At 34.7% G+C, this 25,997-nt stretch overlaps 1 protein-coding gene across 1 annotated transcript; it reads right to left on the reverse strand.

Moving 5' to 3' along the window:
- Positions 1-19,503: 19,503 nt before the first annotated feature.
- Positions 19,504-21,648, reverse strand: BEX5 (brain expressed X-linked 5). The gene is made up of 3 exons (XM_081277629.1): positions 21,546-21,648; positions 20,403-20,467; positions 19,504-19,985 (listed from the first exon to the last, which is right to left on the reverse strand). Exon 3 carries the CDS (start codon positions 19,957-19,959, stop codon positions 19,618-19,620), a length of 342 nt encoding a protein of 113 aa, XP_081133755.1. The 5' UTR covers positions 19,960-19,985; positions 20,403-20,467; positions 21,546-21,648; the 3' UTR covers positions 19,504-19,617.
- Between the last annotated feature and the right edge of the window lie 4,349 nt (positions 21,649-25,997).

Here is a 25,997-nt window from a genome sequence, read left to right on the forward strand (position 1 = left end):
AGTGTTCCAGAGATTTTGATATATCATTATTCTCATTTACCGCTAAGGATTTATTTTATTACACCCCTGATATCTTTGGCTATGTATTCATTGTTCAATAGCATATTATTTAGTCTCCAGGTGTTTGAGTAGGTTCTATTCTTATCGCCGATTTCTAATTTCATTCCCTTATAATCAGATAGAATCCAACGTATTATCTCTATTTTTTTTGTACTTGTTGAGAGTTGCTTTGCAGTCTAATATAAAGTTTATTTCAGAACATGATCCGTGTGCTGCTAAGAAGAAAGTGTATTCTGTAATTGATGAATGAAATATACTATTTATATCTGTTAAGACTAAATTGTGAATTTTATTTTTTAGTTCTGTTACTTCTTTATTTAGTTTTTGATTGGAAGACCTATCCAGTGATGAAAAAGGTGTGTTAAAGTCACCCAGTATTATTCTTTTGTGGTCTATTTGACTCTTGAAATTGAGAAGGGTTTGTTTGATGTACTTAGGTGCTTCATTGTTTGTTTAGGGCATAAATATTTACAATTGTTATTTCATGTTGTATAATGACCTTACACAGTATGAAACGACCTTCTTTGTTTCTTTTGATTAACTTTAGCTTGAAATCCACTTTGTAGCCAGGTGAAGTTGCACATGCCTGTATTCCCAGCAGCTCAGGAGGCTGAGGCAGGAAGATCACAAGTTCAAAACCAGCCTCAGCAAAAGTGAGGTGCTAAGCAACTCAATAAGATCCTGTTTCTAAATAAAATACAAAATAGGGCTGGGGATATGGCTCAGTGGTCAAGTGCCCCAGTTCAATCCCTGGTACCCCAAAACAAAAAAAATCCACTTTGTAAGAGGATGAAAATCCCTCCTGTTTATGAGATCCACATGAGTGATATGTTTTTGTCCCATCCTTTCATCTTCAGTCTGTGGATATCTTTGCCTATGAGGTGAGTCCAGTATATTGTTTGGTCTTGTTTTTTAAATCAACTCTTCCAGTCTATGTCTTTTGATTGATAAGTTTAGATCATTTACATTCAATGTTATTATTGAAAAATGATTTTTATTACCTGCTATTTTGATTTATTTCTGGTTCTTAATTTGTATCAGTTTCTCCTTGGATAGACTATATTCTTCTAGTATAGTTCCTCCCTCTTCTGGTTTTCAATTTTATTTTTTATTTCTTTTTCATGAAATATTTTATTGAGTATGTTTTTTAGTATAGGCTTTCTAGTTGGGAATTTATTTTAACTTTTGTTTATTGTGGAAGACTTTTATTTCATCATCAAATCTGAAGCTTAATTTTTCTGGATATAGTATTCTTCATTGTCATCCATTTTCTCCCAGGTCTTGGTATATATTTTTCCATGATCTCCAAGATTTTGGAGTCTGGGTTGAGAAATCAGTTGAAATCCAGTTTTATTTACCTCTAAATGTGACATATCATTTTTCTCTAGCAGCCTTTAAAATTCTATCCTTATTCCATATGTTAGGTATTTCATTATAATGTGCCTTATGTGAATCTGTTGCAATTTTGTATGTCTGGAGTCCTGTGTGCCTTCTTTATTTAATTTTCCATTTCATTATTAAGGTTTGGGAAATTTTTGGATATTATTTCATTGAAAAATATTTCACATTCCTTTAGTTTGTATTAGAGACTTCATCCATCACAAGAAATTTTAAATTTGGTCTTTTCATCTTTCTTGAAAATTCTGTTCATGGTCTCTTAGTGTCTTTTTTCCATGGTCAACTTTTTTTTCAAGATTATATATTTTGCATGCATTACCTGAAATTCTATTTTTCAAGTGTTTCTAGTCTGCTGATGATTCTCTATTGAATTTTTCATTTGGTTTATTGATTCCTTCATTTTGAGGATTTCCACTTGTTTTTTTTTCCAGAATCTCTATCTCTTTTTGAAGTAATATTTCACTTTCTGTATTTTCTCTCTGATTTCACTCCTTACATTTTCTTTTACCTCACAGATCAGTTTAACTATGAAATTTCTAAATTCCTCCTCTAAAACTTCTTCCACTGTGGTGTCAATGGATTCTGTTATTAAGTTATTTGGTTTGCTTAGAATGGTTTGTTCCCTTGTTGTTTCATATGATTTGTGTGTCTGCCCATTTATCAGTATGAGTCGGCCATCTTTGTCTTCCTGCCCCTAGATATTTTTCAATCAGTGGGAAAGATGGATTTTTTCTATCAATGGTACTAGGAAAATTGTATATGTACATTCCAAAGACTGGAGTTGTACCTTTACATCATCTTAAACATTAATTCAAAATAAATCAAAGACTAATGTACAAGCTAACACTATAAATGTCTTAGAAGAAAATATGACAAGAGCTCGATGACATTGGATTTACAATTTTATATGGTACTGAAAGTATTCAAAACAAAAGAAAAATAAATTGGACTTCCTCAAAATTAGATAACTCTGCATCAAGGTACACTATCAATAAAGTAAAAAGGCCATCAACAGACTGGTAGAAAATATTTGGAAATATATATTTTATAAGGAATAGGGATTGAACACAAAGAACTCAATGACAACAATGACCAAAGAAAAGAAAACAAATCCATAAAAACATTTAAAAATGGACAAAGAAATTGAATAAACTTTTCTCCAAAGAAGATATACAAATGGCCAATAAGCACATGATATTATGTTTATCATATCTATTCACTAAGGAAATCAAAATCAAAATCACAATGAGATACCACTGTATACTCATTATCATGATAATGATAAATAATGTAAATGTGTTGTTGATTTATTATGATAAATAAACAGAAAGTGTTGCAGAGGCTGTGGAGAAATTAGAATGCTTGTACATTACTGATGGGAGTGTAAATGATGCAGCCACTATGAGAAATGTTAAGATTTTTACTTAAAAGCTTAACATAATATTGTCATATATATTCTAATGATTCAACTCCTGAGAATATAACAAAATATTTGAAAGTAAGAACTCAGATATTTGTATAACCATGTTCATAACTGCATTATTAACAATGATCAAAATGTGAAAGCAATTCAAGTGTCTATCAATAGATGAATACATAAAAAATATGTGATGTATAATACAGTAGAATTTTGTTCCAGTTTAAAATGAATGAACACCTATTACATGATACAATATGGATGAACCTTGAAAATATACCAAGTGAAAGAATCCAGACACCAAGGGGCAAATACTGAATGATTTCTGTTATTAGGTACCTAGAATAGTCATATGAATATAGACATAAAGTAGAACAGTGGTTTCCAGAGGTTAAGGAGAAGGGGAAATTGGGATTAGAGAGAATATCAATTTGGGCATTATAAAAAATTCCTAAAGATGGATATTGATATAAATACACAGCGATATGAATATACTTAATGCTATTGAATTACACATTTACAAAAGACTAAGATGTAAATTTTCTATTATTTATTTTCTAAAATAAAACATCTAAAATATTAACAATCTTTCAATGAACAATTCAGTGACATTTATTATAATCATGATGTTTTACCACCTACATCTAGCTTTAATACATTTACAACATCTAAAATAAAATTCCTCACCCATAAAGCATCCCCTGTCCATTACCCTCTCCTCTAGTCCTTGGAAACCAGCAATCTATATTTTATCCTGTAGTATTCTCTACTAAAACTGCCATAACAAAATACCAAATATTGGATAGCTTAAATAATGAACATTTATTTTTCGTAATTCTGGGGGCTGAAAGTCTAAGGTCAAGGTGTCTGCAGTGTTGATTTCTCCTGAAGCCTCCTCTTCTCTTTTTGTTCTTTTCTTTCCAAGTTTTTGATGGCTGCCTTTTCACTCTATGATCACAATGCCTTTGCTCTGTAAACACACATTCTAGATGTCTCTTTCATTTGCTTACTTAGGTGACAAGCAAAAACTATATACATTTATGGAATACACCATGATGTATTGATAAATGTACACACTGTGGAAAAGCTGAATCAAGCTATTTAACATATGCATTAACTTACATACTTATCACTTTGGGGGCGGGAATACCTAAAGTATAATGTCTTAGCAATTTGGAAATATACAATGTTGTGTCATTAATTGTAGTTACCATGCTGTTCAATCAATCTCTTGAAACTATTCCTCCTAACTGAAATTTTGTGCCTTTGACAATTTTCTCTTAAAAACTCAATCCAGTCCCTGATAATCATCATTATACTCTATTTCCATTGATTTTATTTTTAAAGATTTCACATAAAAGGGAGATCATACAGTGTTTGTCTTTTTATGCCTGGTTTATTTTAACATAAGTAGGTTGGCTCATCCATATTGCCACAAATTACAGGATTTTTTTTTCTAAACACTGAGTAACATTCCATTGTATGTATATACCATATTTTCTTTATCCATTAATCCATTGTTGGACACACAGATTGTTCCCATATCTTGGCTATTGTGAATAATACTTCACTGACTGTGGGAGTGCAAGTATCTCTTTTGCATACCAATTGCATATTCTTTGGATATATATCTATTAGTGGGATTGGTGGATCATATGGTGGTTTTATTTTCATTTTTGAGGAAGATCCATACTTTTTTGATAATGGATGTACTAATTTGAATTTATACCAACAATATACAAGATTATCCTTTTTCTGAATCTTCACAAAAGATGCATCTTCTATCTTTAGGATAGTAGCATTTCTAACAGGTGTGAAGTGACATTCCATCTGTGGTTTTAATTTGCATTTCCTTGATGATCACTGATACTGAGCATTTTTTCATTACCTATTGGCCACTCTTATGTCTTTTTTTTTCTGGAAAGGTCTATTCAGGTATTTTTCTCATTTAAAATACTTAAAATACTTATTAGTTTTCCTGTTATATATATGCTGTAGATGAACATATATATATATATTTATTTATATGTAGTGCTGAGGCTCAAATCCAGTGCCTCACACTTGCTAGGTAAGTGCTCTACCACTGAGCTTCAACCCCAACCCAAGTTCCTTATATATTTTGAATATTAATCCTATATTACATGTATGGCTTGAAAATACTTTCTCCCCTTCTGTATGCTGTCTGAACGCTGTCTGTACATTCTGATTATTGTTTCCTTTTCTCTACAAAACCTTTTATTCTGATGTAGCCTCATTTATCTATTTTCATTTGTTACCTATAATGTGGTGGTCATAACTAAAATTGACCTCCAAATTACATTGCCCAGATCAATGGAATTGGCATTTTGCCTACATTTTCTTTTAGTAGTTTTACAGTATCAGTTTTAAGTTTTTAATCTATTCTGAGTGACTTTATATATGATATGAGACAAAGTTCTAATTTCCTTACATTACATGTAGTAATCCAGTTTTTCCAGCATGCTTTGTTTTTTTAGGAAACATTACTTACCCACTAGTGTAATCTTGGCAACTTAATAAAAAAATAAATTGACAATAAATGTGTGAATTTACATCTGGGGTTTACATTTTATCTCATTTGTCTATGTGTCTATTTTTAGATGAGTACCATGCAGTTTTGATTACTATGGCTTTTTAAAAAAAAGTTATTGATATTTGAATATTTTTAATGCTTTTGTTATTGCAATATAGTTATACATAATAGTTGGGCTCATTCTGAAACAATCGTATGTGCATGGAATTTAATTTGCTCCATTTGAGTGCTTGGTGTCTCCTCTTTACTCCTTCCTCCTTCTCCTACTTCTGTCCTTGTGTCCTGCTGGTCTACTATTTATTTATTTATTTATTTATTCTTAATTGGTGCTTTATAGATATGCATGAAGGTGAAATCAACTGTTGTATATTTATTAATGCATATAGTGTAATTTTGTCAAGTCGTTTCCACATTTCCTTCCCTTTCCTGTCATTCCTGCCTCCCCCTTAATCTCCTTCTCTTCCATTGATCTTTGCTTTATCCTAATGATATCCAAACCCCTCTTTTCTCTTTGCTCTAGCTTATGCATATGAGAGAAAATATTTGACCCTTGACTTTCTGAGTCTGGCTTATTTCATTTAATATGCTGTTCTCCATTTCTATTTATTTATCCACAAATGCCAAAATTTCATTTTTCTAAATGGCTGAATAAAACTCCATTGTGTATATATATATCACATTTTTGCCCCATTTATCTATTGAAGGGCACCTGGACCAGTTCCATAATATGTTTATTGTGAATTGTGCTGCTTTAAACATTGATCTGGCTGTATCATTATGGTTTGCTGATTTTAGTTCTTTTGGATAAGTACCAAATAGTGGGATAGCTATGTCATATAGTGGCTTCATTCCTAGTTTTTTAAGGAATCTCCATACTGTTTTCTAGAGTGGTTTTACTGATTTGCAGTCCAAACAACAAGGTACAGTTATGAGTCTACCTATTTCCTGACATCCTTGCCGGCATTTATTATTTATATTCCTGAGAATTGCCATTCTGGCCCAAGTGAGATAAAAACACAATATAGTTCTGATTTGCATTTCCCTGATTGCAAGAGATGTTGAACATATTTTCACATACTTGTTGACCATTTGTATTTCTTCTTTTGAAAAATCCCTTTTTAGTTGTTTTGCCCATTTATTGTTTGGGTTCTTTTTTTTTTTGTATGTGTTAAATGTTTTGATTTATTTATGTATTTTGGATGTTAATTCCTTATTAGAGGAGTAGTTTGCAAATATTTCCTCCCATTCTGTAGGCTCTTACATCACACTCCTAATCATTTTCTTCATATAGTTTTGGTGAAATCAGGTAGTGTGATGAAACAATCTTTATTCTTCTTGTTGAAGACTGCTGTCACAATTTGGGGACTTTTGCATTTCCACATGAATTTTAGAAACTTTATGTCTATTTCTGTAAAAAGTGCCATCAGTATTTCAGTAGGGATTTCATTGATTCTGTAGATAACTTTGGGTACCATAAATATATTATCAATATTAATTTTCCTGACCCAAGAATACAAATGTCCTTCTATTTATTTTTATTTTATTCAATTTCTTTCATTATGGTTTTCAGTGTGTAGATATTTAACCTCTTTAGTATATTTACTCCACAGTATTTTTAAAAGTATTTAATTTTTAGTTGTAGTTGGACAAAATACCTTTATTTTATTCATTTATTTATTTTTATGTGGTTCTGAGGATTGAACCCAGGGCCTCACATATGCTAGGCAAGCACTCTACCACTGAGCCACAACCCCAGCCCTATTCCACAGTATTTTATTATTATTATAATAACTATTATGAATGGGATTATTTTACTATTTTATTTTTCAGACAGTTTGATATTGTGTATAGAAATGCTGCCAGACCATATTGAGATGAAGACAGTTTTAAGACCCTCTTATGATTATTTTCTCATAGAAACACCAATCTAAAAAGCTATTCATGCACAAGTTTGATTTCACAAGAACTAAGAATACACTGAGAGATAATAGTACCTAGTTTTATAATAAGAAAAGACACATTGAAGAAGATAGGAAGTACAAACTTGCTTGCATCATCCTTTACCAAACTCCAACTAATGAAGCATGAAGACAGAAATCTCTCTCTTGTATGAAGGGAATGGATACTCTGATGCTCTCTGATGCTCTCCCAACCCCCAGACTATAGTCTTTGAACCCAGTACTAGGCCTAACACAGAGAAATCCAGAGTCTCACAGTCCCTCCCCTAGAGTAGTGCTCATGGATTCTTGGACCTACCCTAGTCTAGTAGGGAAGAGACTGCTTCTACCATCCTTCCCCCAAACTCAGATAGTACAGTCCAAAGAAAAGCCGCATCTACTGGGGAGTAAGACAAGGACTAAGCATGGGACTTTGTCTTTGATCTTAGTGCCAGGCTGGTGAAACTCAATACCAGGTAGATCCTAACAGTTCCTGTCTGTAGGCCAGGGCCATGAATAGAGCCTTAGGACCCACCCCAGTGCCAGATAGAGACCTGCTGTTCCAGGGGGGTGAACTAATATTCTGGAGCACATCACTACTCTAGTGGACTTAAGCAATCTCAAGCAACTAATACTCCACAGCAGAAGGCCCTCAACAGAAGTACAGACCTTTGTGTAATCTTTGTGTTGTGCTGGTCTCTGAGGGCTATAATCTCTAGTTCTGACCCAATGTTGTAACACTGGCAACAGTAAAGCTACTCTGATGCTCTCCCAACCCCAAGCAACATGACATAGTATCACTGTCTCTATGGGGGAAAATCTAGTATATAGTTGTTGCTCAGGAGCCTGGGTCTGTTCCCTCCATGATGAAGCCCAGTATGAGGCAGAGTCCTCTGTATCTGACCATAGGACAGAGACTGTGGATGAGGCTTCTGGACCTAAACCAGCCCCAGGTGGAGCGTTGCAAGGATAGAATACTCTTTTTAGTAAATCCACAAGTTGATCCTGAATAACATATCAACTTCAGATTTGTGACAGACTTGGTGTTCCCCTCTAGTGCTGAAACAGTGGCACATAATAAGATTCATAGCAAACACAGACTAAGGGCACCATCTAGTGCTTAAATAGCAGCAGTGATCACAGGTTCAAAGAAAATAACTACTTTAGAATTAATTTCTTGAAGAACGGATATATATAATTAATCTGAAATAAGTACTTAATCCTTCCATGAAAAGACACTGCCATGTGCCAATAAGCATCAAAAAAATGTCAGGGAAACATTAACTCATCTATTGAACAAAATATAGTGTTAGAAATGAATCTTAAAGTAATAGATATGCAAATTCTCAAAGTTAGAATTTAAATTAGCTGTTTTAAGGAAATTCAATAAACTTCAAGGTGATAGAGAACCTGTTCAGAACTCTTATTAGTAAAACTTAATGGAGACCAAAGTAATTTTAGAACAAATTCTTGAGCTGAAATGCATAATAAACAAAATTAAAACTTTCTAAATGGCATCAATAGCAGAATAGATTAAACAGAACAAAGGATAAATGAGCTTAAACACAGGCTATTTGAAAATATACAGATGGGGGAGAAAAATAACAAAGAACAAAGATAAATGAAGAAAGCTTACAAGAAATTTGGAAGAGAATTGGAAGAAAATATTCAGGTTATTAGGAATCAAGAGGGACTTGAGAATGCCAAAGATGTAGAGCAAAATTTCAAAGAGAAAATAATAGAAAACTCTCCAAACTCACAGAAAGATACAAATGTCCAAGTACAGGAAGGTCAAAAGTTACCAGTCAGATTAAACTCAACTAATCTAGTCTAATCAAGACTTCAAAAGTTCAAAATAGAAGAGAGGATTCTCAAGACATCAAGAGAAAAACAAATAATGCATAAGGGTATTCCAGTTAGCCTGAAAGCAGACTTCTCAGAAGAAATATAATAGACAAGGGGAGAGTGGGATGAGATAATCACATTGCTGAAAAAAGAATACTGTCAACTCAAAATATTGTACATAACAAAATTATACTTATAAATGAAGGGGAGAAAAAGGCATTCTCAAACAAACAAATACTAAGAGAATTTATTATCCCCAGACCTGTCTGACAAGATACAATAAATGAAGTTTCCTGAACTGAAAAAAAGAAATGTTACTGAATGAGAGGAAAACTGCAAAAAATGCAAAAGTTACTTGTAAGAGCAACTATCCTGACATATTCAGAATTCTCTAATATTGAAATTTGGTATGTAAACTACTTTGTCCTAATATAAATATTAAAAACATTTAAAATTTTAATAACTACACGAACAAGTTAAGAGGAAGGCAACATAACAAGATACAAAATGGGATATCAAAAATGCAAAATGAGGAAAGGAATGGAGTGTAAATACAAAGTTTTTACATCAGTCTTTTTCTTTTTTTCGCCTATATTTATGATCAATGTTATCATTTCAAAATAATTTTTTACAATCAGAAGATATAATGAAAGCATCATGGTAATCAGAGAGAAAAAAACTACTATAGACACAACAAAAATAATAATTTAGGAATTAAAACATACTACTAGAGCAATGATTTAACCACAAAAGAAGACTACAAGAGGGAGAAAGAAAAGAAATTTTTAAAATGTTAAAACACAGTAATAAAATAGCAGTAGAAAGGCCAGAGGCTTTACTCAGCAATAATAACCTCAAACATAAATGGATTAGCTTCTTCACTTAGAAGAAAGTGTAACTGAATGGATTAAAAAAAAATCAAGGCCCAACTATATTCTGCTCACAAGAAACTTTAAGTCAAAAGCGGCTAAAAGAGGCAAGAAAGGTCATTATATAATAATAAAGGGGTCAATTCAGCAAGAAGAAATTTCAATTCTAAATATATATGCACCCAATGTCAGAACATCTAAATGTATGAAATAAATATTAATAGACCTAAAGGAGAGAAATAGACTTTAATGTAATTATAGTAGGGGATTTTAACATTCTACTTTAAATATGAGAAAAATCATCCATACAGAAAATCAACAGAAACAGTAGAGTGCAACTGTACCCTAGATCAAATGATCCCAACAAACATCTACAGAACACTCTTACTATCAGCTCTAAACATAATTGATCTCAATAACATATGAAACATTCTTCAGGACAGATCATATTGTGAGCTCCAAAAAAATTTCAACCAATTTTAAGAATTGAAGATAATATTAAATATGTTTCCTGACAATAATGCACTAAAACTGGAAATCAATAACTAGAAAAGTTTTGGAAACTATACAAATGCATGGGAATTAAACAACACACTCCTGAACAATGAATAAATACAGGAAGAAATTCAGAAGGAAATTTGAAAAATTTCATAAAGCAAATGAAAATAGAAACAGCATATTAAAACCTATGGGATATAGCAAAACAAATACTAAGAGGGAAGCTAACAGCACTAAGTGTCCACATTGAAAGAGTAGAAAGATCTCAAAAAATAATCTACCAATGTATCTAAAAGATCTAGAAAAATAAGAAAAAATGAAACAGAAAATTATTAGAAGGAAACAATAAACAAAATTAGCAAATAGAGACTAATAAAATAACATAAAACACCAACTAAACAGAGAGTTGGTTTAGAAAAGATAAAATTGACAAACTCTTAGGCAGACTTAGAAAAAAAAAGAATGCTCAAATAAAATCAGAGATAAAAAGGATACATACCACTGGCACAAAAGACAAAGAATCATTATCAATTATTAGGAATAACTACATATCAACAAATTTGATAACCCAGAAGAAATGAAAAAAATTGTTGGAGATATGTGTGTGTGTGTGTGTGTGTGTGTGTGTGTGTGTGTGTGTATACCTTTGCAAAATTAATCATGAAAAAATATAAAACCTGTATTTCATATATAGGTTTAGAAAGAAAGCAATACCAAAAAAGATATTAAATCAATAATGAAAAGTCTCTCATCAAACAAAAGCCCAGGACCTGATGGTCTCACTGCTAAATTCTACCAAACATTTAATGAAGAAGTAATATCAATTCTTCTCAAATTATTCCAAAAAAATTTGAAGAAGATAGAAATCTTCCAGAATTATTCTATGAGGTCAGCCTGCCCCCTCCACCAAAATGAGATACACACTTACAGACACACAGACACAGACACAAACACACACACCTACACACACATATACAAAAGTTACAGGCCAATATCCTTGACAAATACAGATGCAAAAATCCTCAACAAAATAGAAGAAAACAAAAATCTAATATCATATCAACAAGATTATTCATTATGATGAATTGGGATTCATCAGAATGATGCAAGAATGGTTCAACATATGCAAATCAATAAGCAAGATATATCACATCAACAGAATGATGGACAGAAAGCACATGATAATCTGAATAGATGCAGAAAAGGTATTTAATAAAGTTCAACATCCTTTCATGATAAAAAAAAAACCTGAACAAATTAGGTATAGAAGGAATGTTCATCAACATAATAAAGGTCCTATATAACAAACCAACAGCTGAAAGGGGAAAAGCTGAAAGCTTTCTCTATAAAATCTTCAACCAAACAAGGATATCTCCTTTCACTACTTTTATTCAACACACTATTGGAAATCCTAGCCAGAGCAATCAGGCAAGAGAAATAAATAAGAGCCATCCAAATTGGAAAGAACGAAGACAAATTATAAATGTTTATAGATGACACAATCATTTATAGAGAAAAACTGAAATATTTTACCAAAGAACTATTAGAACTAATAAAATTCTAAATTTGGAGGATACAAAATCAACATACAAAAATCAATATCATTGCTATTCACCAATAGCAAATTATCTAAAACAGAAATCAAGAAAACAATCCTATGAACAATAGCTATAAAAAATAAAATGCCTTGGAAGCAATTTAGCCAAAGAGGAAAACAATCTCTATAATGGGACCTATGAAACATTGATGAAAGAAATTGAGGAAGACACAAGAAATGGAAAGACATCCCTTGATCATAGATTGGAAAAAAATCAATGTTGTTCAAAAGTCCATACTTACCAAAGTGATCTACAGATTCAGTGCAATCCCCCTCAAAATACCAGTGACATTCTCCCCAGAATTACAAAAACTATCCTAAAATTCCTGTACATCCACAAAATATGTTGAATAGCCCAAGCCATCTTGAGCAAAAGAAAGCTGGAAGCATTACACTACCTACCTTCAAAATATGCTACAAATTTTTAGTATTAAAAATATTTTTAGCATAAAAATAAACATAGACCAGTGGAACAGAACATAGAACCTGGAAGTTAACCCATGTCTACAGCCAACTGCTGTTCAACAAAAATGCTAAGAACAAATATTAGGGAAAGAACAGTGTTCAATCAGAGATGCTGGGGAAATTGTATATCCACAAGAAGAATGAAACTAGATTCCTATCTATCATCATACACAAAATAAACTCAAGATGGGTGCCGTGGCACATGCTTGTAATCCCAGCAGCTCAGATGGCTGAGGAAAGAGAATGGCAAGTTGGAAGCCAGCCTCAGCAACTTAGCTGGTCCCTAAGGAAATTAACAAGACTGTCTCAAAGTAAAAATTGAGAAGGGCTGGAGATGTGACCCAGTGGTTGAGTGCCCCTGGATTCAAGCCCTGGTACCCAAAACAAAACAAACCCCCCAAAAAAACCTTCAAATGAACCAGAACCCTAAATGTAAGACCTGAAACTGAAACTACTAGAAGAACAAGGAAAAATGCCTCAGAACATTAAAATGTCCAACTTATTTTTTGGATGAGACTCCAAAAGAACAAGAAAACCAAAATAAAAATCAAATTAATTACTTCAGACCAATATCTTCTGCACAGCAAAGGAAACAATCAACCAATTGAAGAGACAGCCTATGAAATGGGGGCAAACATTTCCAAACTATACCTATGACAAGGAATTAATATCCAGTATGTAGAAAAATCTCAAACACAAAACCAAATAATCCATTTAAAATAGGCAAAAGATCTAAATAGGCATTTCTCAAAAGAAATATAAATGACAAACAGGTATAGGAAAATATGCTTAATATTAATAATCATGAGGAAAATGCAAATAAAACTCTAATGGGATATTCCTTTACCCAAGTAAGAATGCCTGCTGTGAAAAAATAAAAAAAAGTTACAAGTTCTACTGAGGATGTGGAGAAAAGGGAAAACTTGTAGAAAGTTGATAGGAAAATAAATTATTATAGCATTTTGGAAAATAGTATGAAGGTCCCTCAAAATAATTCAAAATACAACTACATATAATATGATCCAGTTACCTCACTGTTGGATATATATCCAAAGGAAATAAAGTTGCCATGTCAAAGAGACAAGTGTACTCCCATGTTCATTTCAGCACTATACACAATACCCAAGAAATGGAAACAAATTAACTGTCCATCAACTAATAAATGAATAAGGAAACTTTGGTACACATGTACAATCGAATACTACTTAGCCACAAAAAGGATGAAATCCTGTTATTTGCAACAACTTGGGTGGAACAGGAGGTCATTATATTAAAATAAGCCAGGCACAGAAAGGCAAGTGCCACATTATCTCACTCATGTAGATTGTAAACACTTGATCTCACAGAAGTTGAGTATAGAATGTTGGCTACCAAAGGCTGAGGAGAATAGTGGAGATGGAGGGATGGGGAAAAAATAAATAACAGGAATTAAGTTATAGTTAGATGAAAGAAGTTCTGGTGTTTAAATTTGCACTGTAGGGTGGCTATGGATAATCATAGCTTTCTTTCTATCTATCTACACACACACACACCTACCTTTGGGAGTTTTATTCATTTATTTATTTTTATGTGGTGCTAACAATCGAGCCCAATGTCTCACCCGTGCTAGGCAAGCACTCTATCACTGAGCCACAACTGCAGCCCCTTACTGTATATTTTTTAAAAGCTAAAAGAAAGGATTTTTAATGGTTTCAATATAAAATATTATGAGTTGATATGTCTACCCCAATTTGAACAATACACAATATATACATATATCAAACATCACATGCAACCCCATTAATATGTGTAAGTTAAAATGCATTGTTTTATATATCATCTTAAAATATTAGAGTAAATAAACATAAAACTTAAAAAACAAGGTCTTTGGAAGTTTATATTGAATGGAAGAATCTAAGACATGTGTCTATGTAATAGTGAAGGGTAGCTTGTTCAAAAGTGTTTTCAGTATTCCCCCCTCTATAGTAAATGTGGGCCTCACTATTAAGTTCATGAATCCCCAAATATAGTTAATAAGACATGTTTGACAATCAAAAAAAGAAAGAAAGAAAGAAGAAGAAGCAGGGGGAGGGGAGGACGGAGGAAGGGGAAGTGGGGAAGAGGAAGATGAGAAAAGAAAGCAAAGACAATGGACAATCATCTAGTTAAAGATGTCATTTTTCCTCTTATCTGGTTTATATTATACAGATCCATCAATATAAATTAATACATAAATATGATTCTAATTAAGACTTTAATAGATATTCAGTGTTTTAAAGAATTTAACCTTTATTTATTTGATTTTATGTGGTGCTGAGGATAGAACCCAGTGCTTCACACATTCTAGGCAAGCACTCTACCACTGAGCTACAACCCCAGCCATCAATAGATATTCTTGTTCACAATTTTGCAATTCTGTCCATGAGGCAAATTCATGCTGTAATATTTCATGGCACATCATCATCTATCCTAGCTGGCAATCTAATGCTGGGTTCACAAAATTTGACTATTCCAATAACTTAAGAAAATGGCAAAGAAAGCATGCAAACACACAGAAGTACCTTTTCAAAATCCAGGGATAGCTCTCTGACCTTAGGGGTTGTGGAAATAGAGCCTCTGGAATTCTTTATTCTTAAATAGGGGACACACAAGGGGAGGTTTCATGGAACATTTTATCCCAAAAAGGGCAAAGGGGTAGGATTACAAAGGAACAGGTAAGTGTAACTTGACCCCATTGGGTGATACGTACTCCTGGAGCCAGGCCTCATTATCCAAGCAGAGGTAAGGCCCGAGTTATTGCAGGGCACAATAATTGTTCAGTATCTCTAGTTTAGGACTTAAGGGCATGTACTGCTAGAGTGGCTCCCAACAATGGCAGTTAGAAAACATGTACATTTCTACATTTGATAATTACTACCACTGTCTTCCAGAATGTTATTTCCATGCACACTTCCAAGTATTGGTGTATAAGAGCACCCATTCAGCATAACCCAATCAATAGTGGATCATCAAATGGATCCATTTTGGCTAATCTGGCAGATGAAATGTGGTAACTTATGTCCTAAATTCAAGTTCTTGTATTATAATGTGGGGTTGAATATGCTGTTGTATGTTCGGTTCTTTTCTAGTAACTGCTTTGCTATATTTTAATATGAGACTGCAGTTTCTATTCCTAATGCAAACTATTGCTTCATTAGAATTAATTTCTAACCAGAAATTTGCTAACTTGTTACTTTAAAGTTCCATAAAAAGCCACCACTGAAGAGGAACTTTCCCCAAAATAATTATTTTAAAAAACATCATCAAGAATACATTGAGGGGTTGTGGTTGTGGCTCAGTGATAGAGCACTTACCTAGCATGTGTGAGGCACTGAGTTCAATCCTCAGTGCCACATAAAAATAAATAAATAAAATAAAAGTATCATGTCCATCCACAACTAAAAACAATTTTAAAAATATGGAGTTGGGGCTGGGGTTGTAGCTCAGTGGTAGAGCATTTGACTAACATGTATGAGGCACTGGGTTTGATCCTCAGCACCACATAAAAATAAATAAATAAAATAAAGGTATTTTGTCAATCTACAACTAAAAATATTTTTTTTTAAAAAAAGAGTACATCAAGCTGGGCATGGTGGTGCATGCCTGTAATCCCAGGTTTCAAGGAGGCTGAGGCAGAAGGATCCCAAGTTCGAGGTCAGCCTTAACAACTTAATGAGACCCTGTCTCAAAATAAAAAAATTAAAAAGGGTTCAGGATGTTGCTTGGTCATCAAGCAGACCTTGGTTCATACCTCTCCTTCCCCTTCCCTTTTCCCAGCCCCTGCTCCCTTCCCCCCTATTGATCTTTCTGCCATTTGCCCATAGTTATTATTTTTTAAAATTAATTTCTTGCAAATATATATGATGTTGAGATTCACTATGATATATCCATATATGTACTTAGGAAAGTTATGTCAGTACTTATGTATGTTAAAGGCCAGGTTTTTGGAGAATAGTGGGGGAAAGAGGAAACATGTTTTTTCTTTTACTGAATCTAATATTTAGCCCTATATTGACAGTAGTGATGCCCAAAAGGAAAGGTCTTCTTTATCAACCCCTTCAACCACCATCACAATTTATCTCCTTTCAATCTTCCCCTAAAGTTGGGAAATTGGAAAATCCAAGTCCCTGCCAGTTTAATACCAATATCTGTAAGTTAGCATATATAATCATGTGTTTTGGCACACATAAATTATGTGAAGTTGAGCAAACTTCATAGCTTATTTATGGTGAAAGACAACTCACTTATGATGAAATTGTTTGAAGAACACATGAAAACGTCTAGACTGTATGGGGATGGATGAAAATCACAGATCACTGTGCTCCAAGTATGAACCCCCAGGACAGCAGGGTGAACATCACCTTGCAACCAAACCCAACTTTAGACCCCTGGAATCAGAAACTCAGGGGTGGGGTGTAAGTCCCAACAATCTACTTTGAGGAATCTTCCAGGTAATTTATACACAGTTTAAAGTTTTGAGAAACGGGAAGTATAAAGAAAAGCTGAGGTGCTTCAGCTTGTACTGTTTATCTGGCAGTGTCTGTCAAAATTTCTACTCTCAGAAAACATTAGAGGAAAATTCACTGTCCCCCAAAATCAGTCATAGACAATTGTAGTTCCTTTGCATAAGCTTGTCCTACCCATGAACCATGGAAAGCTGCTAAAGCAAATATCTGGAGCAAATTTTACTTCCAGAACAGCTCTTTGAAGTTCTGCTGTGATTTTAATTCTGATATGCCAATGTAAGAAAGCATTCAAAGCGTGCATATTTACACATTCACAAATACAATTGTGTCCATCAGTAAAACATCACCTGCCTAGTACAGCTGTCCAAGGGAAGTGAAAAATTTGCCTCCATATGTCTGCTGTGTTTTAACTACAATTTTTGGACTTATCAGTGTGACATCCATTTGCATGCCACATAATGCTGTTTTTGTTGTGTTCCTTTTTAAATGGCAAAGTACAGTCTAGGGAAATGACTTGCCCATAAATGATCAGATGTAAACTGAGATCCAGATTGCAGAATTCTTGATTCAGCTATAATTGACTGTTGTGTCCTCCAACTTGCCAGGCACGGTGATAAACACAAAGCATATCAGGATACATAAGAGACAAAACACTTACTGTGAAAAGGACAGTCTTATGAACAGTGATGACTGTGGAAAATATTCTAAAACAAGGATCCACCTACCAATTGTCAGTCCTAACCACTGTTTTCTATTGAACTGTGATTACAAACTTACTTGGCACAGCAAATCTCAAAGCAAAGCAGGAGGAAAACACCTCAGGATCCAAGCAGCTTAGTGTGAATGGAGTCTACTAGGGATTCCTAGGATGTGAGTGGTGTACCCAAATATTCTTGGGGACATAGAGCCACCTCTGCAATTCCTGTCTACAGGTTTCTCTCTCCTGTGGCAGTGTCTACATTGAAAATAGAGAGTCAAGGAGCCTGGGACATATTCATCAAAGGATGAAAGGGATAGTCAAATTCTGAGCACACTGTGTCATTCAGATTTGTCAAGGGGACAGAAGTGAGGAACAGTGAGAAAACCCCAAAGCATTGTTTGCATCCCTAAGTAGCACTGGTAGAATATCTGTGTGGTATAAGTATAACCCTAAAGCACATTTCTTAAAGGGCTAAGTGGGAATTCAGACTACTGAAGATTAAACAGAAATACGTGGATCTTAGTCACGTTTAGGAATCTAGCACATCAGCAATGGTGGGGACCAGTGGAGGAAGCAAAACCCAGATGGAGAAGGAGTGCCCAATAGTTATAGAACTACCCAGAGAAAGGAGAGCAGCAGAGGAATAGAAGAGTGTTATTCCCTTTGTAGACAAATGGATTTGTGGTAGGCACACTTTTTCCCCCCAAAATGAAGAGCATCTAGAGTGTTGGGGTCTTGTATGTATGGACAGAACTAGCCAGAATTCAGCCATTACTTAACTTTATCCCACAGTAACACTGTAAGACATATATTATCTTCATTTGATAGAGGATAGGCTCACTTTAAAGAAATATACTTGTAATAATTACCAGGTATATGCTAATTAACAAGAGATCCAGAGGTGATGAGATTTATGTCATTGAATTGTATTTAGTTTCAAGTATTTGTTGATTGCCTTCAGTTCCTTTATTATTGTTGTTGCTGTTGTTATTATTATTATTATTGGTACCAGGGATTGAACTCAGGGGTACTTAGCCACTGAGCCACATCCCCATCCCTTTTTTGTATTTTGTTTAGAGACAGGGTCTCACTGTCTTGCTTAGTGCCTCGCTCAATTGCTGAGGCTGGCTTTGAACTCAAAATTCTCCTGCCTCAGTCTTCAGAGCCGCTAGGATTACAGGTCTGTGGCACCATGCCCAGCACCTCCATTTCCTTTATAAACTGGCTAATTCCTTCCTTCTTAAATTTTTTTCACAACCTATAAAACATATGTATTCATTTTGGAAAAGAAAAAAAACAGATAATTAAGGGAAAAAAAAGAAAATTAAAAGTGCTCAATAATTAGGGCTGGGATTGTGGCTCAGTGGTAGAGCACTTGCCTAGCACTGGGTGTGACTCTTAGCACCACATACCAATAAATAAGTAAAATTAAAAAAAATCATCAATAACTAATAAAAATTTTTTTAAAAAATGAGCTCAATAATTATACCAATTATACCACAATCACATATAGATTTCATCTATATTATAAATTATAATGTGTGTAAATATGCATGCTGTTAAATGAGATAATATATCTTTGGCTGCTTTTTAAATTGCTTTATTAACTTTATAAGATGTAATAAATCTTTTCCCATGCAAGTTCATGACACTCCCCTGATGACTGAGTTTACAGACTAGGTCAAAATGAAATCTCCAATCAGAATATAGCAGAACACCAAAAGGTTCACAATAAAGGGTACAACAAGAAAATACAAGTTTGGAAAGCAGGGGGTTTTGATTATTAACCTGGAGATTCAAGGCATAAGGCAAAACTCATCATGATGATCATGGTGAGGGGGGTCCCCTATAAGAATACGCAGACTGTACCTCAACTGAAGCTCCCTAATTTTCCTCCTTAGCTCTCTCATCTCCTCCATGAACCTTTCCATATCATCTGCATCTCCATCTATCATATCAATGTTATTAGCAATCCTATTGGGCACATCCTCTCCAAAATCCTGAGCAGGTGGAGCCCAAACCCCTCCAATATTTCCTCCAGGTTGCTGGCCTTCACCACCTTCTAAAGGGCGAGCTTCTTCCTCATTTTTTACTGGAGCCTGCTCCTCAACTTTGTTTTCCTGGGGGACATTTTCCATGTTGAAGTTTTTCTTATTTCTTCTTTCTAGGAGATAACAAACAAGAAAGATTGAATGCTTTATAACAATTCAGAGCTCCTTTTGGCAAAGATTTTGCTGAGACTTCACACACTCTCTAGGGGGTGTCTCCCCATTCCCACCCTGCTTCAAAGCCCATAATTTTCCCTGAAAATTCTTTTCCAGGTCACTATCCAAACACTTAGGATGGGTGGTAGATGCGGGCAGTGGTTCAGAGACTAGGCCTCTGTAAACACAGATGCTGATAAGCCCTCCATGGGAGCCTTAGACCTTGCCCCTCTATTCCTTTCCTCACCAGTCACAGACTGGCCATTTCGTTCAGATTGTGTTAGATTTCTCTTGCTCTTAGGCAGGGTGGGCTATAAGTCCACCCAATTCTGTTGATCTTTTACCCCTGCACTAGAGAGCCCCAGGCACCCTCCTACCTGTAGGAATCAGAAGCTGCCTCTCTCTCAGCCTTCAAATCTGCTGTGCCAAGGGACCTAAAGACCTGCAGAAAGAAATGCAAACAACATCCAGGATTAATTACTTGATCAAAGGATCCCTACTGGAGACAACAGCTCCATTTTTTATTTGAAGGCTTTCCTAAACAAATCATTTTGTTTCTCCTCCATCCTGTGTCAAGGTTTCTTTTCCGGCCCTGTAATAGGCTATATCAACTTTCCAAAGTGGACTATATACCAAAGACAATTTTTTTTCAAACCATTTTAATCTCCTTTAGGCCTCCTTTCTCCACTGTCTCATCCCACTGTCACTAAATTACCATTTCCTGGACACACATGAATAACTTGTGGAGCAGGAGAGTCAGAAGAGTTTGCTGGGTGAAGACGTAGTTTATTAAAAAAAAAAAATCAATCTTTTCATTCATTCGCCAGTCTCCCATAAGACTCATTGCCTACTTTCCAGTTCACCCCGCTCCCATGCCCACCATTTTATGCATCAAGATGGACGATGGGTAAAGAGGTGTGTGGGCACTGCAAACCAGGACCCGCTGCGGTCTCAGCGATTTCATTCTTGGCCCAAGCAGTGCATATGCTTACGCGAACCTGCAGGGACCAGAAACAGTTTCTAGCTCCCCGCCTCTATCCTTGGGACAGAAGCTTGCTCGCAACCGCAGCCTCTGCAATAAGGGACCTCTTTCACAGTCCTAATCCCTGTCCCTCTTCTCTGCAGCAACTCCCCTCCCGGCCCCCGTAGCCCACAATTTCCGGTTCTAAATGTAGGAAGGGTGAACAAAAGATCCTGGGAACCATGGTCTGGAACGGTGGCAGGGTCCGCTCTGCCCACCTTCTGGTTACCGGCTCCCCCGACCATGGCCTTGCAGAAATCAGGTCCTTTTCCACGCGGTTCCCTTCCCGGTTTTCCACTATCTTCAAATAGTGCCTGATAGCCCACCTCCCAGAAGATCCCAACTGGTACCCATTTTTAACCCCGGGACTCTCTTGAGCCCCTCCCCCCGGACAAGCACCGAATAGGTGAGCCTCAAGAATGAGACAGAATCCAGTCCTGGATCTGCTCTGGTCACTGCCCTTTTCCACCCCAACTCCAGGCTGCGCCCACCAACCTACCAAATCAGGGTCAGCTTCTACTACTTTCCTCCTTCTCTGGGTAAAACTGTTCGCCCGCTTCAGAGAGCACCGCCACAGAAGACTACCAAGACCGCAACTGGGAGGAGAGACTAATCCACCCTGGGTCTGGAAGGGGCCACGTCACTGTGAGCTCAGATTCCCAATTACCATTCACACCTGCAGTGCGGCAGAAGGGTGGGGGTGGGAGCGTGGGCGGAGCGACCTTTCTCCTCATTACTGCCTTATCTACCAAAGCTTTTCTACCCATCCCTCTATTTACTTTTCCTATTTAGAAATACACGAGATCGATGTGTCGTAATATTTTGTAGCGTGCATTCTCCTTGCCGTGATTTCTGTTGGACTTTTAAAAGAATATCTTTTTCCTCTTCTATGCCCACAATTAAAACCACGAATTAACCCTAATAATCTTGTTGGTCTGATTCCAGATTGGAATTGGGCGGGGATGGGGTGGAAGGGGAGGGAGAAAGAAGCTAGGAAGTCTGGAAAATAGGTAGGAAGCGCATTTTTTAAAAATTTTTACCTGTTTGTTTAAATTGGATGGTTGTTTCAGGTGTGTTTCTGATAAGCTCAGTGGAAATTCATTTCTTGGTGTTATAATTAGACAATACAATTATTTTCAGTTGAAAAAATAGAATTCAAGTTGTAAAAACATAACAACCTGTTTCTGCTGCTGAATCATATTACAAATATGGACCTTCTGGACAGCAATCCACCTCCCCTCTAAGGATTTTGATATACAAACCTTAACTGATGGTTCTCCTTGTGAAGGGTCCCTGTCTGTGGGTCCTTCCATAAGATGATGCACAGTCTTGCGGGTGGATTTTCACATCTTGAGAGCATGTGGCAAATGTAGTTCTCCGCTGAATTGTATTACTATAACTTTAGCCTTGCCTTTAAGGTAGAACACTATTGATGTCTTCCAACAATTTGTATCAATATTTGGGGAAGTTAACACAGACATTGTGAGAAGCTACACAATGTTCAAACAATATTGTACCAGGATAAATATAGAACAAATGAACTAGAAGAGAAAACCAGAATTATCCCAGTTAGTGATGGGAAGCTAGAGTGTATGTTCACAGTCATTTCTTGGTAGATATTACCCTGGGGGCAGTAAATCTCTAGCACTTCAAGACTGTCCTAAGCCCAAGCTGAGCAAGCTCCAAAGGTACCTACAAAAGCCCTCAGCAAAATTAGAAAATATAGGTAAGATAGAAGCGATCAGTTTTATTTCTGCCCCAAGAAACAGACTATTCACAATTTAAATCAGTCCAAATATTTCCCATCAAAACAAAGATAATACACATCCATCCTATCCCATATTTATGGAAATTTGAGCTCTTTGTAGTTTCCACTAATAAATACAATATTGACTGAAATTTTTTTACACAGAATTTTGTTAATAACATCAGGGTTTAAAATTCCTCAAACTGTCATTTCTGTTTAAGAGTGTGGATGCTTATGATTGTCATAGGAGTCAGTCTTGAAAAAATGTTCTCCCAATTTTATTTCTACAATGTATGATCATGTCTGTTTTCTCATATGTTCACTGATACTGAGTATTGTTTAAATATATTTTAGCCTTTCTTTTTGTAGGGGATATTGAACCCAGGGGTGCTTAATCACTGAGCCACATCCCCAGGCCTTTTGATTTCTTTATCTGAAACACAGTCTCACTAGGTTGAGGGTCTGGATAAATTGCTGAGGATGACTTTGAACTTGAAATCCTCCTGCCTCAGCCTCTCAAGTTGCTGATGTTACAGGTGTGCACCACTACACCCAGTTATTTATTTTATTTTAAAAGGCTCTTGTATTTTTTCTTTCATTTTTTTAAAAACTCATCAAGGTCACTAGTTAGTGTTTTCTGAACCTGCCACATGATAACAGACACCTGGGTCTAAGGCTCCCACACTCCTCTGCAGGTTTCAGTTTAGCATATTTCCAGCCTGATCTGGGAAACTTCATCAAGAAGTTCCTTGATGGAATTCTTAATACCAGTTAGGGTTGTGGAATCTTATCATACACATAATACCAAATACATGGGTAAATTTTCCCATCATTGTGTGAGTGGTCTTTTGAAAATCATTCTGAAATAATTTCAAAGTAACAGAATGGTTTTGAGAACAAGAAGTTCCTACATGCCTTTCACTACATTCCTCAGTTCTTAACATTTTGCTACATTTGTTTTGGATCAGTCTCTCTTCCCGTAGAAGTGCCCATTGTTTTTTTCTGACCCATTTGGGAATCAGTTGAAGACTAAATGGACATTTTAAAATATTTGGTACAATGATTCCAGGTAACATTTTGTTAAAGATTTGTCTCTTTTATTTTTAGAGATTTCTTACATAAAATTTCAAAAATATGAACATATTATGTGTAAAAATAAATATTTTAGTTTGTACTTTTACTAAATATTCTTTACTCTCATACTCACATAATGTTTTCATGCATCCATTTTAATGGAATCATATACTATAAACTCCTGTGCTACTTGTTTTTATCATTTGCTTGAAAATAAAGGCAGGTTAGTAAAAATATTTTCAGGTCACCAGTTTACTATTTTACTTATTTTTAATTTACCAAGAATATTGAAATTATCATAATATATTCAGCTTATATTGGTTATGGATATATATGTATAGTTTCAATAAATGTATATATGCAAATTGCCCTACAAAAAGAAAGTTTGTTCATACCCTCATCAACACATGTTATAATCAATCATATTAATTTATGAAGTATTTACATTATGAAAAATTAGCTAGAAGATAGCATTAAAACATGTTTTCATATACAATATGTAGTACACAAATATATACACCCAGGTATACACATAAATACAGAATTGTTTTTATATATGCACACACAAAAATTGTTTTTATTACAAAGCATATTTTTAGATTCACTTGTGTCAATTATATATAAATGAAGGTAATTTATTTTTATATCAGTATGGTATTCCATTATATAATCACATCATAATTCACCTATTTTCCAACTGATGCACATACAGATTTTTTTTCTATTACAAACATTATTCTGGTGAACATTCTTGCATATGGCCCCTTTGCACCTCTTTCTCTTGAACATGAAATTTTGTTTTTATTATATTTGTTAGTATGCTTTTTTGGTAAGTGCGATCTGCCAAGATTTCCCAAATCTACCCCTTCCTGTGTAAAATCCTGGATATGTAAATAACAGCTAGATTCACAAATTGATCCTCTGGTTCTTTAATTTAGCACATGTAGCATGGGAAATGAGAGTTTATACTCTTAAGAAGTGCACCCAAGTAATTTAGATGATCAGGCAAATTCATGAAACACTTCATTGGATATTAAAAAAAAATCAGATCCTTAGTTTGATGACTTATTTTCTTTAACCTGCAGTGTAGTTCCACTTATTTTTAAATATCTTTAATTATTGGGTTTTAAAAAATAAAATAATAGGGTTGGGGTTATGGCTCAGTGGTAGAACACTTGCCTAGCACATGTGGGGCCCTGGGTTTGAGCCTCAGCACCACATAAAAATAAATAAATAAAATAAAGGTATTGTGTTCAACTACAACTTAAAAACAAATATTAAAAAATAAAATAATAGATGTTTAATGTAGAATGTAATGGGTGAATTTTTCAGAAATTTTATTTTGTATATATTTATCTAAAAGAATATTTTCCTTTTATAGATTTTTAAAATATTTTTTTATTTTTTAGTTGTATATGGACACAATATCTTTATTTGATTTTTATGTGGTGCTGAGGATCAAACCCAGGGCCTTGCCCGTGCTAGGCGAGTGCTCTACCGCTGAGCCACAATGCCACCCCTAAAAAGAATATATTTTTTTTTATGTCATGCAAGGATGAATTAATTCCTAAAATTATTCCTTAATATTTTGGATGGTAAATAGTTTCTAAACAAGGTAGCATTTAAGAACAAAATTGTAGGTTGAATAAAAAAGTTTCAAATTGAATGCATTTCCCTGTTTTCTCTACAAGCAAACAATTTATTCCATTAAACCCTGCACTTAGTTAAAACACACACACATATATACGTTTACACCTCATTGACTGTAATTCCTATTCCTTTTTATTTCGATCTCTAATTTAATTTTTTTTAATTTTAACAATTACATTGTTATTTTCAAAGACTAAACAATGCAGTCATCTAATTTAATGTGTATTATTGGAAATTATTTTCTATGTATGTAGTTATGTAGAGGAAAACTTCATTAAGTCAGAGAAAAAATGCATGACAAATGAGTTTCTCCTTCAAGGATGGTACAAAATTATACTTAGCAACAAGATGTAAGTTTGAAGAAAAAGAAAGTTTTAAAATCACTATATTTTCCTATTCCTCTGAACAAAAGTTATTGTTCACCACTTAGCTAACTTTAAAAACATGAATACATTTTGTCTAATGCTAAAAATTATAAAA

The sequence above is a fragment of the Spermophilus citellus genome (assembly GCF_964194105.1).
Source record: "Spermophilus citellus genome assembly, chromosome: X".
NCBI lineage: Eukaryota > Metazoa > Chordata > Mammalia > Rodentia > Sciuridae > Spermophilus > Spermophilus citellus.

Coding starts and splice junctions, on each gene's coding strand:
- BEX5 (XM_081277629.1), bottom strand. CDS start 19,959: ATGGAAAATGTCCCCCAGGAAAACAAAGTTGAGGAGCAGGCTCCAGTA.